Source organism: Phyllostomus hastatus, unplaced genomic scaffold, assembly GCF_019186645.2.
Source record: "Phyllostomus hastatus isolate PE091 unplaced genomic scaffold, TTU_PhHast_1.1 phas_scaffold_78, whole genome shotgun sequence".
Classification (NCBI taxonomy): Eukaryota; Metazoa; Chordata; class Mammalia; order Chiroptera; family Phyllostomidae; genus Phyllostomus; species Phyllostomus hastatus.
This window is the reverse complement of record NW_025334041.1, coordinates 35,127,699-35,146,431: the sequence shown is the minus strand read 5'-3', so window position 1 is coordinate 35,146,431 and position 18,733 is coordinate 35,127,699. Positions and strand designations below refer to the sequence as shown.

The 18,733-nt window shown below is 38.4% G+C and overlaps 1 protein-coding gene across 2 annotated transcripts in view; it reads left to right on the top strand.

Annotated features, from left to right (window-relative positions):
- The first annotated feature begins 66 nt into the window (after window positions 1–66).
- CROT (carnitine O-octanoyltransferase) overlaps window positions 67–18,733 on the top strand; it is a 42,795-nt gene continuing 24,128 nt past the window's right edge. Inside the window, exons 1-7 of one of the 2 annotated variants that reach the window (XM_045828513.1) lie at window positions 67–179; window positions 806–883; window positions 4,133–4,268; window positions 7,889–8,013; window positions 9,288–9,469; window positions 9,630–9,754; window positions 14,329–14,437. In XM_045828513.1, coding sequence (XP_045684469.1) covers window positions 4,154–4,268; window positions 7,889–8,013; window positions 9,288–9,469; window positions 9,630–9,754; window positions 14,329–14,437 — 656 coding nt within the window. In that variant the 5' untranslated portion in view covers window positions 67–179; window positions 806–883; window positions 4,133–4,153. Of the gene's footprint in view, window positions 180–200; window positions 389–805; window positions 884–4,132; window positions 4,269–7,888; window positions 8,014–9,287; window positions 9,470–9,629; window positions 9,755–14,328; window positions 14,438–18,733 lie in introns of those variants that run through there. The other variant, XM_045828514.1, reaches the window with a different exon arrangement.

Here is an 18,733-nt window from a genome sequence, read left to right as displayed (position 1 = left end):
CCCGCTCCCTAGTGACTGTGGGGGTGGAACCCTCGCAGCTTTCCACCCAATCCCTGCTCCCCGGTGGCCGTCGGGCTGGTCCCTCCCGGTTTTCCGTCCAATTTCTCGCTTTTTCCGAGGACTTAAGGGAGCTGGCAGGCGCGGTCGTCGGCTGCGGCGGAGTGGGTGAAGCGCGCGGGGTGAGGACGAGCTGGCCCCGGGAGACAGTGCTGCCTCCTTCTTCTAACTCTTAGGGGGTGGGGGAAAGTTAAACAGTGTAGAACAGAGTTAAATAATACAGGGGGCGGAGATGCCATGACTCCGCGAGGGAGCCCGGTCAGCAGGCATCTTGCCTGCCGGGGTCGGAGACCCGACGTCGGGCCACTGGGCTGCTCCGTCGTGATGCTTGGTTAGATTTCTTTCACTTGGCCGTCTCTTGAGTGTGCAGAGCAGACCTCCGGCTGGTGGGAGGAGTCTCCGAGCTCTCGTCGCCCTCTGCGGCCCCAGTCTTTGGAACCCAGCCTTGAACTCTGTCGCCCTGCGACAGAATGCACCAGATAGCGACCGGGGCACTGGGAGGTTCATTGTATCCTGTGGACCTGTCTAATGGAAGGGAGTGCGGTTGTTTGTAACCTACTGTAATTTTCATCCAGTTTTCTAGCAGATAGACTTTATGCGTGTGTTTGCTGTGCGTGTGTTTGCTGTACTTTCCCAAAAGTTTGTCTTGGGGCCCCCCAACCTCTAGATTGTCTGTCTTCCACTTTCTTTCACCAGTTTCTGTTAATATCCACTCTCCCACCCCGCGCTTATTTCTTCCTTCCCATAGTCACCAGCCTTGTTCAGACCCGTGTGATTTCAAAGCAGAGGCCCCTGGCAGTCCTAAACAATTCACCTGGTGTACCCGGTATGTTGACAATCAATTTTTTTTTCTAACTTACTCTTCCGAAGTCTCTTTCCCACTTTGAGTTTACAACTTATTGCTAACAGTAAGCCCATTATAAATAAATCCAGTGCCATCATTTTCTTAATGCATATATAGGTTTTTGGGGAATTATTTAATTTAATCTTTATGGTTGAGAGTTCAAAACAAATAATGCTTCTTGACAGAATCTGATAATTCATATTTTCATGTGTACCTCTGGGTTAGTTAAAACTGCAGTGTGTATGGAATTGGAGTCTGTTAAATGGCAGGGAGGTATACAGAAAATAGCTTATCTTTTCTGTATGTGTGTATTTGTTGCCTGTTGCTGCCATAATAATTTATTACAAACAATAAAAAAATGCATTTGTTATCTCACAGCTTCTATAGATCAGAAATCTAGGTAGGTTTAGCTGCAGGCTCTGCTTAGGATCTCACAGAGCTAAAATAAAAGTTTCTGTATGTAGATCTGGGCTCTTTTCTGGAGATTCTGGGGGAGAACCCATCTCCAAGAGGCTCATTGAGGTTGTTGGCAGAATTCATTTCTGTGCAGTTGTAGAACGGAGGTCCCACTTTCCTTACTGGCTGTCAGCCGGGGCCTCTATTAGTTCCATAAGAGCACCTGAATCTTCAAAGCCAGACAGCACCTTTTGTGGTTTTAATCTCTGACTCTTCCGTCTCCAGCTGGAGAAAGCTTTCTGCCCCTAAGGGTTCAAGTGATTATATTAGACTCATCTGGATAATCTCCCTATTTTAAGATCAGTTGTGCTGTGTGAAATAACATGATCACAAGTATGGAAGTGAAAAATCTCATGTTCACAGGTTCTGGGAATTAGGGAGGGGGTCAGGAATCATGGGGGCTATTCATAGAAATTCTGCTTAGGTAACATGATATAGTCATCTTAACTAGATTAATTTATTTTTATAATGTGCTTGGGCAGGCATTTTTAAAAAACTCTTAACTCTGTCTGATCACATGATTATGCTCTCTAGTTAAGGAAATGTAGTTAAAGTTAGCTGCCTAGGGGCACATGTTTAGAAAGTGGTAAAGTTGGTATTTGAACCCAGATCTACATTTCCATTATATCTAAAGCCATGTTTATGGATGGTCAAAGTGAAATGCAGCCAAAGCCATTAGACAAGAAGAGGCTGAGGAACTTTGAGATCTTTGTTGTAGCTCATTTTTGGATTGTCTCTTTAATTGAGTGGTATAAGCTAATCAGCTCTTCTACCTTAACAAAGGAAGCCCAAAATACAGTGGTATGAACAAGAGAAAAGTTTCCTTTTTTTAATATATATATCTAGAGGGAGGAGTCCAGGGCTAGTAGGAAGATACTGACAACTTCAGTATAAGCATCCCTCATTTTATTGCACTTCACAGATTTGGAGGCAAGACCCTCTACCAGCAAAACAATTATAACTCACTTTATTGCAGTGGTTGGGAACCAAGCTCCCAGTATCTCAGAGTTATGCTTGTACATGGCTTCCATGAATGAGTCCAAAGTGCCATTCCAGTTGGGACTACCTGCTAGACAGTGAGAAGGAGAGAAAGAACAGGGAGAACTCATGTAGGCCTTTATAGGTGATGACCTGGAAGTGATATATGCATCACAGAGCCATTCTTAGCTCCAAGGGAGAGTCCGAGGTACAGCTGTGTAGCAGTATGCCCAGCTAAAACTTGAGATTCTGTTAAGAAAGAAGGGGAAATTATATTGGCCGAAAAGAGCTTCTGCCACACCCTTGTTTTTGATGTTTTATTTTGTAACCTATGATTGGAATATTTTGTTTGTCTTTGCTATTAATTTTAAAAGGTAGTATTTAAAAGAATAGAAAATTCTTATGCAATATTAATGTTCTTTGATTTATCAATTGCTATTTTAATATATAATTTATTTTAAAAAGGCTTTTTTGAGAAATCTCATTTTTCATTTAGCACTTATATACTTCATTCACATTTTGGGTTAATTTAATTTTTTTGATGAAAGTTAATACATTTTGTGGAAAATGTTCAATTGCTTTGGGAAACTTGAAAGCATTCAATAGAGGCCTCACACCATCCACAAAATTCGATAACAGCAGCTTCTCCTGTGGTTTTGTGTATTCTATAATATTCTGTAACTGCAGAATATTTGCTTTCCAAAGCTCCCTTTGTCAACCCATTACTCTTTTCTGTACATTTGGATTCTACCTCCCCATTTAGATCTACTCAGGTCCCCTCCCCCTCTAGTATATGGTCTTTGTACAGGGGGAAGAGTATAGTGAAACAGATCTGGGCTTGAGTTGTTGGTTTGGTCCTAAGCAGGTTACTAAATCTGAGTCTTGGCTTCTTCATTTGTAAAATGACACTGAATGCCACCTTTCAGAGGTAATATGAAAATTAGGGAGATAACACATTTCCTGTAACATGTACTGTAGTATTTGGCAAACAGCAGGTGTCAGTAACTGATAATTACCCTGGTCCCACTGATCATTCCTTTACTTCTAGCACCTTCAGTTGTGGGGAAGAAAAATACTTTTCTGTCTGCTCTCCTAAATTCTTGTGGTTGGCCTAATAATCAAATTGACCTGAGACAGAGTAACAAGAGAAAATAACCAAATTCATTACGTAATACATACGAAGGTTCTGTAAGAATATGGGCACCCGACCCCCCACCCAGGAGAGATCTGGCAGTTTAAGGCTTAAATGCCATCTTGGGCCGAGAAGTGGAAGGTTGTGGTCTGGGACTACAAAGGGCAGAGAAGCAATTCACATGGAGAGTAAAAAGCAAATGTTTGGTAAATAAATGTTTGCTGGGTAATCGCTAAATGCCTTTCACAGTGGGACACTGAACGAACTTAGACCAAATGCCTTGCCAGGTTCCCCTCTGTATCACACTTAGTTCATATTTACTGTAGTTACCAACTGCTCCCTTTCTGGAGCAGGTTTTCTATCTGAATTTTTTTAGGCTGTTTGAAGGCAGGTCTAAGCTTTTCCTAAGTCTTCTTTCTTAAAAATAATGAGCTTAAAATAATCAGTACCCCCCAAAAGGCATATTTTGGGGTGGCAAACTCTGCTTCCCATCAGTCTACACTTTTTTTAAGTTGGTTCTTTCTCTGACAAGTTCATGAAAATGTTTATTAAGGACTAGGACCAAGTCCTGAATATACTGTCATCCCTAAATATTGATTTTGTGAATTGGACCTACCCTATATAAGAATATTTATGAAGTTCTGAGGCCTGTTTTTTTTCTTTAGTTTTTCTATTGTGATTGCATCATGGAAAATCGATTGGCTAAGTCAACTGAAGAACGAACATTTCAGTACCAGGATTCTCTTCCATCACTTCCTGTTCCCTCACTCGAAGAGTCATTAAAAAAATACCTTGAATCAGGTATGTTTGTTCCTCTTAAGAAGTCTGATACTGTTCTGATGTTCAGTGCTTTATAAGTTTTTTACTCTGGGTGTGTTTGGAGCCCCTTTTTTTTATTCCTACCATTCTGAATTTCTCAGTGATGTCTCTTAGTTTTTAAAATTTATTTCTCTGAACACCCAGTGGGTCCTTTTAGTGTAGAAAGTCATGTTCTTTAGTTCTAGGAAATTTTTGAAATATTTGATAGTTTCTCCTCAGTTCTTTGCTCTCTCTTTCTAGAACCCCTATTACTTGGATCTGGGTCCTTCTGGGCTAAGCTTTTCATTTAAAAATGTTTTCCTTAAATTATTAGCGTGTTAAATGCTGTTGAGTCAGCTTTTGCTCCTGGTGACTCTATAAATGAGCAATGTCCCCTGTGTCCTGTCCTCAGCAACCCCACTCAGCTCCTACAGATTCATGCCTAAGACTTCTCTTACGCGGTCAATCCACCTGGTCTTCCTCTTTTTTCTGTTGTCTTCTATTGTACCCAGTTCTATTGTCTTTGCCAAAGAACCCTGCCTGTTCATGATATGCCCATAGTAGGACAGCTTCAGTGTTGTCTTTTTGACTCCTGTCATATTTTGGGCAATCGCTAGGACCCACTTATTTGTCTTTCTGGTGGTCCAGGTTATCTGTAGAGCTTTCCTCCAACAACATGTTTCAGATGAATCAGTTTTTTTCTTAAAAGCCTTCTTCACTGTTCACAGTGTGCATCTCTACATAGTAATTGAAAATACATAGGTGTGGATGACCTAAGCTTTGGTCTCTAACAACACACCTTTGCCTTGGTCATCTTTTCTAATTCTTCCCTTGCTGCCCTTTCAAGTCACAGCCTTCTCTTGATTTCTTGGCTGCAGTCTCCATTTGAATTGATGACTGAATCAAAGTAAGCAAAATCTTAACAGTGTCATTATCTTCATTGTCTATGTTAAAGTTGTGTATTTCTTCTGTAGTCATGAGTTTTGTCTTGATGTTCAAATGCAGTCCTGCTTTGGCACTTTATTCTTTCGCTTCCATCAGAAGTCATTTCAAATCATTGCAACTTTCTGCCAGTAAGATGGTGCTCTCTGAGTATCTTAGATTATTGATAGTTCTTTCACCAGTTTTCACTCCACCTTCTTTTGAGTCTCGTCCAGTTTTTCATATGCTGTGTTTGGTGTACAGATTAAACAAATACAGAGATAAAATGTATCCTTGTCTGACACCTTTGCCCATAGGAAACTGTTCAGTCTCTCCTTATTCTGTCCTAACTCTGGCTTGCTGTCCACAATACAGCTTACACGTCAGGATGATCAAAAGCTGAGGCACGTCCATTCCTTTTAACACAACCAATAGCTCTTCATGCTTGATGTAGTCAAAGACTTTACTGTAGTCTATAAAACATAGGCTTTCCTTCTTCTGAAATTGGTTGGAGCACTCCAGCATCCAACATGTGCTTGCAGTTCAAGGGCCCCTTCCTTTTCTGAATCCAGCTTGAGTCTCCAGCATTTCCTTGAAGGCAGAAGCCTTTGTTGCACCACCTTGAGCATCACTTTACGTGTATGGAAGTAGAGCAATGGTCCTAATAGTGATTGTACTCCTAGGCATCTCTTTTCTTGAAGAGTGAGATTCATTATTAATGCCTTCTTTTTGGTCTGTTTACTGCTTAATATTACCAATCCTTTGTTCTGCTTTCTGACTCTCATGTGAGAGGCTTCCCTCAAATATTTGGCAGTTCTTAGGAGCTCTGTGTGCGTGGATGGGGCTTTGTGGTTAGTGAGCCTTAGAAGGAGCCTTCTAGGGTAATAGGACAGAGATCTAGCAGTTCTCTTAGGTCATACCCAAATACCAGAACTCCTTTCTCTTAAACTTACCACTTTAGTCAAAGAAGAATCTTATCATTTGTTTAGAAGGCATAAGCCTTCTGCTAGTGTTTTGGGAGCTTAGTAGGGGGAGGGGGCTGGAGGACTCATTGTTCTGGGTGTACGCTTTCATTGTAATCCATTCCTCTTTTTTTCACTTTGAGCTAGAATCCACGTATCCTGCCTGTTTGGTTCAGCTTTTGCCGAGAGTAAACCTCCACATTTCTACTGGCATTGGAGTTGCCTGGCTTTCTCTACAGAGGCGAGCATGGATGGAGTGATTGCTGCTTCGAAAGACTTTCAAGCAATCCTCCTGTTTTCAGTCTGACTTTGCCCCCTGCTTTTGGAAGTCCACATGTCTTGAATTTTTGAACCTTTCTGGGATTATACTGCAGGAATTGTCTTGCTTTTTGGTTTGCACCTAACTCTTACAGGACCTTCCACTCTCCAGGCTTTTGATACTTTCTCCATTCTACAAAGCCACTTCCCATTTTCTCATGTGTTTTGTAATTGGTAAAATATCAGCTTAATCTGTGTGCTGTTCTCTCTTTTTTCATTTTTTGTCCTTATGGATTTATACCTTTTTAATTACTTTACTGTCATTTTAGCAAGTTTCTAGAAGTAGTGGAGGTAAATCTATATACAGTCAAACCTTGGCTCTTGAACATCTACTGTCTCGAACAATTAGGTTCTCAACCAAGTTGTTCAAGGAAATACTGTCTCAGTTGTCAAACAAAGCTTTGGTTCTCAGTCCAACAACCTGTCATGCTGGTACCTGTATGATCATTCACGCGTCTCTCAGGTAACAAAGGAGAGAATGAGCGAATGAGTGAGCGTGAGTGTGATGCTGTTTTCTAACAAATGATTTCTCCAATAGGCTTCTGGAACAAATTAAGTTCAACGACCGAGGTTCCACTGTATTTTGTTTTCTTAATTTAAGTGGAAGCCCTCTGCTTTTTAATTTTTTTTAAATTCTTTATCTCTTTTTTTTCTCATCTACTTTCATCTGGGAATTCTACTATTTTTTTTTAATTCACTGGTTAATCACTGTTTTTGATTATTCACTTGCATATTTTAAGAATACAGATATTTAAATTGATTTTAAGATAACATTTTAAAGAGGCAAACTACAGCAAAAGGAGGATATTAGTACCTTAAGATTTCTAAAATTTATTTTATAGCTTAATTTTCAGAGCACTTGGTTTCTTGGTTTCAATGGACTAAGAACCCTGTATCCTTTCATTTTTCTCTCTTCTTCCTTTCTTTCCTTTGTTTTCTTTCTTTCCTTCCCTCTCTTTTTGCAGGAAACCAAAACCAACACTGCTCTGGGCAGGCTTTGCACTCGCATATTGCATTTACACATGGAATGCTCAAGGCTCTGCTTGAACATTGGTGGAAAGACACTTATTCACTATTCGAGGCTAAACAGCATTTACTCTCCTGCTGGACTAATAGCTACGCAATAGTCCTGTCGCTGTCATTTTAGCTATCATCATCCAGAGGGATTTTAAAATAATTTCTCAGAAAATGGTTATTAGATTACATAATTTCTGGTTTTATTTTTTTACAGTATTTTATGTTGTTACTTTTGAGATATTTTCAGGTTGTAAATTCTAACTTATTGGATTGCAGTGATAATATATTCATAATTATTTTACATAACTGAGTCTCTGGATTTGTGTAAGTAGTAATAATTGAGGTGACTTTGTGGTACTTGATGTGCAGGTACTTTAATGCATGTATACATATTTTTTTTTATAGTAAAGCCATTTGCAAATAAAGAAGAATATAAGAAAACTGAAGAAATTGTCCAAAAATTTCAAAATGGAATTGGAGAAAAATTGCACCAGAAATTGCTTGAAAGGGCAAAAGGAAAAAGAAATTGGGTATTTATGTTATTGTACTTAAGATCAGAAAATTGGTGATGCTTAAAAAATAAAAATGTAAATAAATTTTAGTTTTAAATTATTACTGTAAAAATTCTTTCAGTCAATATGTTCATTCAAAAGAATTAAGGAATCACTTTGTAGAGTTTTGAGTGTTGTAAGTTGGAAAACTTATTAAAATGCAGATTTCCTGGGACAAATAATTCTGATTCAGTATCTCTGAAATGGGGCCCAGAAATCCTTATTTTAACAATTACTCCATGTGTTTCTTATACAGGTGATTTGTAGACCAAGCTTGAGAGAAACATTTTGGTACGGTATTAACTGCCTAAACAATCTTGAAACACTAGTAAAATGGATGTTTCACCTAGGTGGTGTACGAATGTTTAAACAATGCATGTGGGAAAAAAGGGCCATTACAAAAGTGGAGTGGAGAATGGTTATGAGTATTGTATGTTTCATATAGATTAATGAGATGTTGCTATAATAATTATATAGGATATCAGTTTTCTACAAGTAATTCTTTTTTGTCTTCTTTGGCTTAACTATTCCTGTAGTGTAACTTGAGGATTTAGTCCAGGAAGAACGATTATAATTATCTTTTAGTTTTAGAAATTAAAAAACAAGCTTATTTTTTCATCAGCTGTTGATGCCTATGATGGAATAATAAAATTTTATACTCCCAGATTCCTTTATTCTCAATCTTGAGCCTTGAGTGATTTTAATTAAATTAGGGTAAAGGTAAGAAGTTGTTGTTCTACTGGTATTTTTTTCATTTATATCTTTTTCTGAATTATAATTGAAAACATCAATTTCTTAAAAAATAACTCCAAGTAATTTGATAAGATCTGCTTACTTATGCATGAAATTAAAGTGCTTCTAGTGAAAGGAGGGCATACCCATCATTGTGTGAAAAACCTGAACTAGTTTTTAAAATCCTACTGATAAGTTTTTCTATTTCCGATTTAGTATTTTAGTTTTCACTTGAAAAAGGAAAATTGTAAATCTCTTAGGTGAAGAATTTATTGAATCTCTGTTGTGCCCAAAGTACTTGGAGAAAACACAACTAAGTACTGTGCTGGGTATTTGTGACTTAAACACGACCTGTCTGAAGGTGCTTTTTTGTGTATTTTTTTGATAATATAGTTAAACTGAATAGTATTTGAGACCCTACCATTTCAAAAGAAAAGGAAAAGAACCGTATAGGCAGTACCTTTTTTTTCTTACGCATTCACGAACCTTCAGTAGCACTGGGCTGATGTTCTTTATTTCAGCTGGAAGAGTGGTGGCTGAACGTTGCCTACCTGGATGTCCGTGTACCGTCAAAGCTGAACGTCAACTTTGGGGGCCCTGCGGCCCATTTTGAACACTACTGGCCTCCAAAGGAAGGCACACAACTGGAAAGAGGAAGTATAAGTCTTTGGCATAACTTGAACTACTGGCAGCTATTAAGAAAGTAAGGCTACTTATGTGAATTTGGTATGAAATTTACCCAAAGTCTCAGGTGGCAAAAACTGAGAAGCTTTATTTAGTTATTTGGGAATGAATATTACAGTTGTGACTATTTGGTATAAGTTTTATAATGATTTCTTAATCAAAAACTTTTGTTTTAATAGAGAAAAAGTGCCTGTTAATAAAGTTGGAAATACTCCTCTAGATATGAATCAGTTCAGAATGCTATTTTCTACCTGCAAGATTCCAGGAATTAATAGAGATTCAATTAGGAATTATTTTAGGACTGGTAAGTAGAAACTGCGGGTCCTTTCTTTGGTAAAAGCACTGGGATTTTGGGTAGTTTTGTTGTAGTTTCTATGACGCTGTGAAACATTATTTTGAAGAGTATTTCTTTTTGGATTGACTAATCAAAGGCTTTCTGTGAACCTTATCTTTCAGTCATCCTGATTAGTCGAAAGCAATTTGTGGGAATGGATTTTTTAAATTGTGTCTTACATGGTTCTGTACAAACCTGATGCTTATGTTGCATCATTTGAAAATTTAAATTTTAGTTAAAGAGTGGGATTATGAAGAGTGTTAGGAAATCTGGGGAATGTGTTTTGGTCTGTCACGGGACAGTGTCCAGGCCCCGAGCGGGTCTGCCTCCATCTGGCTTGCAGTGTGTGGGGTTTTGATTTCGGACAGGAACAATTTCACAATTCCAGGTGGGTTTGAGAGTATATTTATTAAATAAATTCACTGTGGACAGTGAAACGAAGGAAGGACTTAAGGTAGAAGAAGCAACAGGAGAAAGCCCAGGCGGAGCTCTGCTTTGGCTCCCTAGATATGTTACAGGAGAGAAGTGAGTCAAGTTGGGGCTTCTCTTCGCTCACTGGGAAATAAGGGTCATAGTGACAGAAGTGAGCCAAAGTGGGGGCTGCTTTTAGCTCACTGGAAAGTCAGAGAAAAGGGAGACTTGGAGGTGGGTTGAGCTGCCACTGCCTGCTGCTCCTCTTGTGGCAGGTCTCATGGGGGTGCCTCACGTTCAGGAGGAAGTAAAAAGTTCATGCCCAAGAAGGGGTGTGGTTGTGCTCTACAGTGCGTGCACACTGGTATCCTTTGCCTAGAGAGTTTTATTTCTCTTCCACGGGCAAGAAGCTTAGGGGAGGATTTTAGGAGAACATTCATCAGCTTTTTAGGTGCATTTTTATTGTGCTGATGCATCAAAATGAGCGTATTCGGGAATTTAGGATTATTGTTTGGCCTGCTATACTGTTTTACTTTTATCTTGGGTCTCTCTGGCTCTAATCCAGTTTTTATTTGTTCCCCTGACTTCATCTGTCCTTGGGTTTGGCTGGCACAAATGGCATTAATTGGTTCTCTGTCCTCTGTCTCCCTGACCAGGGTGATTGAAGCTGCATATTCTCTGATTAAGGAGGGGAGATATAAACCATTTGCTCTCCAGTGTCCCCAGTTAGGGAAGATAAGGTCTTGCGATTCACTAGCTGGCTTTAAATTCTTCAGATTGTTTGGCCTTGTTTAATTTTATTGTCTCAATTCCCCCATTCTACTTGCCCAGGAATTTTCCTAGCATCTTAGTACCCTGCCTCTGTTCCTTCTTATCTGAAGTCTCTTTTTGAGTTGTTTGCTTGTATGTGGTCATCATGCCCCTTTCATTGTGAATGTACTTTTCTTTCCTGTTGTATGAGGTGAGAACGTGGGATCAATCTTCTTTGAGTCATGTGAGTTCATATTGACTCATCAAAGTCTTTGTAAAGTTTTTACTATTAGTTTAATGACAGTTTCTCCTTGGTGTTTTAGCATATATTGAAATGAAAATTCTGTGGTAGTAACTGCTAGTTTTGTTACTTTAAGACTTTTTATTTTTTATAAATTTAATTATATATAATTATTGCAGAATGTATGAATGGATATTTTTCTTACATAAAATTTTATCTAAAGGTAAAATTTCTGTAGCCAACTTTGGTTGTAGTGTGAGAGGTATGAGTTCATTTTCATATACAACTCAGCTCCTCTTTGTAAACTCTTTAGATGCTTGGGATAATGTCCTCAAGCCTATACACATTTACCTTGATGTTACAAGTGAAATAATTAAAAGATTAAGGAACTTGTTTTTGTGGCATAAAGTTTAATGTTCAAATATGAATAGAAAGGATGAACAGGAAAAAATTGATATGATAATAACAGTAGCAAAAAGAGATAATGTACACATTAGTTAAGAACTAATATCAGTACACCTGGTTTTGAATTCAGTATTTACCACCTAGTGTATATCCTTATATAACATAACTCCTTTAATTTATAGTATAAAAGGGGGATTAATTAATTTAACAATGTGTCTTCTGATATAGTGGCATAAGCTGTCATGATTAGTATATTCTTGAACTTATGGCTGTGTGAAGAGAGGTGTAGATAGGGATAAAGCTGAGATAATGAGTAGACATGAAAAATAGCAGAGTTAGTGACAAATACCATACAGAGAATCAAATAACATAAGTACTGGGTGGCTGTTTTAGATTCGGCAGTCAGGGAAGACCTCTCTAAGTATCTGAATGATAAGATGATGCAGCACAGTTTTTTGGTGTTTTATTTTTTTATCTCATTCAGTTTGTTGTCGTTGTTGCTGTGTTTGTGTGTGCGTCATGGGGCAACCCCCTGGGCATCGTAAACTTGGCATGGTCGAAGGGCATTTTAGCTCAGTAAGTCCATTTCAGTCTTCTGGTCCCCAGACCTATAAAGTAGTAAATTTGTGTTGTTAGTGGTAAATTACTGAGTTAGTGGGAATTTGCTCCAGCAGTCATGGAAAATATACTCATTTAAATATTTTCCCATCCTACAACCCCCTTGCCTTACACTAATGCAGTCATCTGTTTTGCTTTCCCTTTTTAGAAATGGATGAACTGTTCTGACTCCTCAGGATGCTTCTCTGTGGTGCACTAGGCCCCTCCTCCTCTTGCCTATTCGAGGACCTTGCTTCTGGATTATCCTTTCTCTTTGTGTTACCAGTTTTACCTTCTTACTGGATAGTTCCAGGTTGTAACATCTTCCTCTTAGAAGAAAAAAATTTGACCCCTTCTCACCTTCAAGTGTCCCACCATAGTCAAAGCCCCCATGACCTTCCCTTAGGCCATTTTCACCCAGACTACAGTTACTTCCTAACTGATCTTGCTGTATGTTCTCTTGCCTCTTAAAATCTCTTCTCCATGTAGCAGCTGGAGTGATCTTTTTAAAGTGTTAATTAGATCACGTCATTACTCTCTTGCTTAAAACCCATCATACTGAAAATGGAAGGCCCTTTCTGAAGCTGGTAACATTTGGCCCCAAGCTCATCTCCCACTCTCTCCTCTTCTCTGTCTGCTGCAGCTGCACTGACCTCGTTTTCTTACAAGCAGACCAGCTCATGTTTGTCACAGTGCCTTTGTGCTTGCCGTCTCCTCTGCCTGGAACTCTATTCCTGCAGATATTTTCATGGTTCACTCCTTCACTTCCTTTAGTTCTCTGCTCAGATATCCTCTCCAAGGTGCAGCCTGAGGGGGCACCCTCCTCTCACCCTCCTCCCAACCATATATTGATCATTTTTGCATTAAGTGTATTATCTTTGTTCTTTTCCAGCCTTACAGTTTGGATAGCTGTGTTCAGTAGAGGACAGCAGTGAAAGTAGTGACGATAAATGTAAAAGGGAATGGGGGAGTGTTGAAGGGGAAGAGAGTAGAAATGGGTTGCGGGTAGCCATGAGGGACAAGGAAAATACATGCCCCACCTCCGAGGCCTTGAGGAAACAGGACATCAGGGAAACAATAGCACTGCTCTCAGGAGGTGGTCCTTCCTCGTAGTTGATGAAGAGATTTCATGAGATAACACATGTAACGCATTTAGCACAATTTCTTGCAAATAGCATCAACCAGTAAATTTCCTTCTAGTGCCAGCGTATATCTTTTCTAAGTTTTCTTTCTCTTTTTTCCCCTTTCTTAGAGGGAAGGAGTGGGGGTCATATGGGGAGAGCCTTGTTTGAGGGACTAGTACTTGAAAAATGGGGCGCAACAGAATAGTCTGAAGTCTACAGCAAACCAGTGGTTCTCTGGGAGTTCGAGTGTGCCAAACAAAACATTGAATCAGTTACCAGGGGCTTGCCGGATATCAGAATAAAGCTACAGATTAGGCAAAATTCTTTCTCCTTGCCACTCAGGCATACAGTGCCCTTATTCTACTGAAAACTATTTTCTTGAGAAATCATAGCTAGATATTACTGCAATTATATTATCTAATGAACAATGGACATTAAAATAAACTGAAAGAAAAACTAGTTAATTCAAATAGCTCTCCTAGCAACATGATGGCTAAGGGCCGTGGAGGTGGTGAGGGGAGGTTGGGGGAGGAGGGACTGAGCAAAAGGAAAAGGACTCATGGACATGGACAACAGTGTGGTGATTGCAAGCGGGGAGGGGTAGTATAGGGGCTAAATGGTAATGCAGAAAAATAAAATAAAAAATTAATTTTTAAAAAAAGCCAACAAACAGTTCTTCTCCAGAACTCTTCTGTTACCCTTTCCCCTTCCCATCTGTAAATAAAACTAGAATTCCCTGTAGTAGTGTGGGATTTACATGGTTCTCAAGGTGTACGAATGTTTGAAACTGCCATCGATTTCTAGATGTCTCACATGGACAGATTTCAGGAGCACATACTTATATCATAATAACTGAATTACATCACCTTATTAAAGTGTTTTTGTTCATGCGATATATTAAATACGTAATATGTATAATATTGGAGGAATGATTGTCTTTCTGTTGGCTATAGATACGCAGCTTTACTCCTGTTTGAGAGATTTAGTCTTGTGTTTTCTGTTTTTTTCCCCCACAGAGAGTGAAGGGTGTTCCCCAAGTCACATCGCAGTGCTGTGTCGAGGCCGAGTTTTTGTCTTTGATGTGCTACACGAAGGATGTTTGATCACCCCACCGGAGATCCTCAGGTTTTCAAACTGCTTTCTTCAATCTCATTAGGTCTTAGGCTTTTGTATGGATTGAAAAATTAATATTCAGAATCACCTGCTTATAAGGTGACAGAAAAATAAGAATTGTATGTATGCTGAATCTTTAAAAAATCTATTTTTATTTTATTTTTAATTTAAATATTTTAGTAGGCATATATGAATATATTCTACTTGGAGAAAAGGATAATATTACAAAGACTACCAATCTCATTTTCTGCCCCAGAATTAATCACTGTTACTAGTTGGGTATATTCTAGCCTTTCATATTTATTTATACACACATAAATTTTAAAATATATATTTCATATATAATATGTATTACATACAAATAGATTGTATATATAGTAGTATATAGTATATATAGTGGTATATAGTATATAGTTGTATATAGTGTGCATGTTTGTAATTTTAAAGTGTATTATGGAAAATTTCAAAATGTAGAGGGAATGTACCCTTCCCCTAACTTCAGTAGTTATCAACTTCTAGCTTCAGCAATGATAAATTCATGGTCTTGTTTCAACCGTACCTCCTTGTGACCCTCCTCTCGTTCTCCCATGGATTATTTTAAAGAACATCTCAAACATATACTCCTTTCACTATAAATGTTTTATTTAATCTTTATTTTATTTTTTTCCATTGCTATTTAGTCCCCTTGTACTTCCTCCCGCCAGCAGTCACCACACTGTTGTCCATGTCCACGAGTCCTTTTTCCTTTTTGCTGAATCCCTCCACTAGCTGTTGTCTGCTCTCCATCCATGCGTCTGTCTCCATTTTACTTGTTAGTTCAGTTTGCTCATTAGATTCCACCTATGAGTGAGATCACATGGTGTTTGTCTTTCTCTGACTGGCTTATTTCACTTAGCATAATACTCTCCAGGTCCTGATAGAGTACAATGGGTGTAAATGTCCCATAGTTGTTTTATCCATTCACCTGTTGACGGAGACTTAGGCTGCTTCCATATCTTGGCCGTTGTAATTAGCAATTCAGTGAACATAGGTGTGCTTATATTCTTTCAAATTAGTGTTTTGGGTTCCTTTGGATGTATTCCCAGAAGTGGGGTTGCCGGGTCAAAAGGCAGATCCATTAATTTTTTGAGGTATCTCCATACTGCTTTCCACAGTGGCTGCACCAGTCTGCATTCCCACCAACAGTGCTAAAGTGTTCCCCTTTCTCCACAACCTTGCCAGCACTTGTTGTTTGTTGATTTATTGATGGTAGCCATTCTGCCAGGTGTGAGATGCTATCTCATTGTGGTTTTAATTTGCATTTCTCTGATTAATGATATTGAGCATATTTTCAGATGTCTGTTGGCCATCTGTATGTCCTCTTTGATAAAGTGTCTATTCAGGTCCTTTGCCCATTTTTTAACTGGGTTGTTGGTTTGTTTTGGTGTTGAGCTTTGTTAGTAATTTATAAATTTTGGATATTAACCGCTTATCAGATGTATTGGAGATTGTGTTCTTCCATTCTGTGGGTTGTTTTTTGTTTTGTTGATAGTTTACTTTGCTGTGCAAAAGCTTTTTTAGTTTGAAGTAGTCCCATTTGTCTATTTTTTCTTTTGTTTTCTTGCCTCCATACATTCTCCATAGTCATCAGTCTTTAGAATTCAAATTTGATTATATTTCACTTTTGCTTAAGATTCTTAAATTTTTCTTTGTAGTCCAGAATAAAGTCCCGGTTCCTTCGCAGTGTTCTAGATTTGACCTTTGACCTTTGCCTATCTTCAGCCCAGTCACCTGCTCTTCCTCCTGGTGCCTCCTATACTCTTACACCATTTCTCTGCTTGCAGTTCTTGTAACATATCAGATTATCTGTGATCTTTGCATCTACTCATGACTTCTATTTGGAATGTCCTCCCCTGCCTTGTCTGCCTCTTGAGTAAGCATTCTTACTCATGCTTTGTGTCTCTGTTCATCTGTCACCACAAGGTCATCTGTGTCCTAATTTCCTATTCTCTCTCCTAACCTCAAGCCCCAGAGACTAAAGGATTGCCTCCTTTAGTCTCTTTATATACCTTATACTTCTGTTATATTGATTATAATGTTTTATTAAAATCATTTATTTCTGATTTTTACATGCAGGTGGAGTGCTAAGATACTAGTTACCAGGTCTTTTTTTTTTTTAATTCCCTTTCCTCAGACAAAGTAAAAGTGTGTGTGTGTGTGTGTGTGTGTGTGTGTGTGTGTGTGTGTATGTGAATTGAGTTGTCAGGCCAGTCCTGTGCATTAGGAAATTTGACATAGAAATGCACAAAAAGGTACATGTTAAAAGAGGAAGATAGATTGGTCAGATTCTGAATCTTAGTGACTTGGAGCCTCAAAAAGATATATTAAAATCTACAGTAATTCAGGAAAGAAGTAAGAAGCTGGGACTTTAAAAGATGGTACAAATGTAGAAAATGTTTTGGAGATAAAATTAATGAGACTAGGTGACTGGATTTAGAAAGAAAGATTAAATATGACCTAGGTTTCTCAACTTGGACGAGTAGATAGTATTACACGAGGAGGAGGCAGTAGAAGAGCAGGTGAAAGAGCATTTCAGTTCTTTTTTTTGTAGCTTTTAATGACAGCTTTATAGAGATAGAATTCTCACAGCATACTTTTCACCCATTTAAAATGTACAATTCAACATTTTTGAATATTACAGAATTGTGTAACCATCTTTTCTCCACAGTCAATTTTAGAAAATTTTTGTCATCCCCCAAAGCAACCCTGTACCCATAACAGTAACCTCATTACACCCCAGCTCTTACCCCATCTATTAGCAGACACCTCCTAAACCTCCCCAATACCTCCACACCACCAGCCCTAGGTACCCCCCACTTGATTTTCTGTTTCGGTAGATGTGTCTGTTCCAGACATTTTATAGAAGTAGAAAACTTAAATGGACTTTTGTGTCTTATTTTTTCACTTAGCATGATGTTTTCTAGGTTCATCCATCTTGTAGCATGTATTTGTACCTCCTTTTTATGACTGAATAATATTCCATTCTGTGGATATGCTGCATTTTATTTACTCATTCATCAGCTGGTGGACATTGGGGTTGTTTCTACTTTTTGTCTACTAAGAATAATGCTGCCATGGATACCCATGTAAAGGTTTTTGTGTGGACAAAGGTTTTCACTTCTCTTGGAATACTTAGGAGTGGAATTACTGGATCTTAACTCTGTTTAACCATCTGAGGAACTGACACATTGTTTTCCAAAGTGACTGCACCATTTCACACTCACAGCAATGTGTAAGGGCTCCAGTTTCTTCACGTGCTCACCAGCGCTTGCCTTTTCTATCATAGCCATCCTAGTGGGTATGAAGTGTCCTGTCATTGTGGCTTTTGTTTGCTTTTCTGTTAAAATAATGTTGAACATTTTTTCATGTGCTTATTGGTCATTTGTATATCTTCACTAGAGGATGCCTATTCAAATTCCTTGCCTATTTTTAATTGGGTTAATTGTCTTTTTATCATTGAGTTGTAAGTCTTCATTGTATATTCTGTGTACAAGTCTCTTATTAGATATATAACTTGCAAACATTTTTCTCCCAGTTTGGAACTGCCTTTTCACTTTCTTCATGGCCTCCTTTGGAGCACACAAGTTATAATTTTGACAGTCTTATTTATCTAATATTTTTTAGTTGCTGGTGTTTTTGTTATTATATCTACCAAAGAAAAATTGCCTAATCCAAGATCATGAAGATTTACACCTATGTTTTCTTCTAACATAAGTTTTTTTAAATTGTGGGATGGGAAAGGGAGGTAATCTTAAAATGTATAACTAGTTTGAAATGTTGGCGTAAACTGAGGTACAGAGTTCAGCAAGAATTTGACAATTTGGTACCAGAAATTTACAGAGAAAATGGAGTTGAAGTTAGAGATTTGGTTGCCGCTTACATAAAGGTGATAGTTGAAGTGGTTAAAGAAGTAGATGAAATGACCAGGAGTGAAGCTGTAGAAAGGGTTGGGGGAGGCTAGCGATGGAAATTTGGGGAAGTGCATTTGGCAATAGAAGAACAAACAGTCAGTGAGGAAGACTGAGCAGTCAGCAGTCGGGGAGACCACAGAGGAATAACGCTACAAAGCCAAGGCAGGAGGTAATTTTAAGATTTACTACTGGGTGTTAAACACAGTGATGAGGAAAATAATGGAAATCAATAATTGTATTTTTTCCATGCTACTAGTGGTTCCATGAGGAAGTAAGACTGAAACTAAACCTCTGTGGATTTTTTGACTGATAAAAATTTATTTTTTATAAATGAACCCTGTTATTTACCTGCCATATG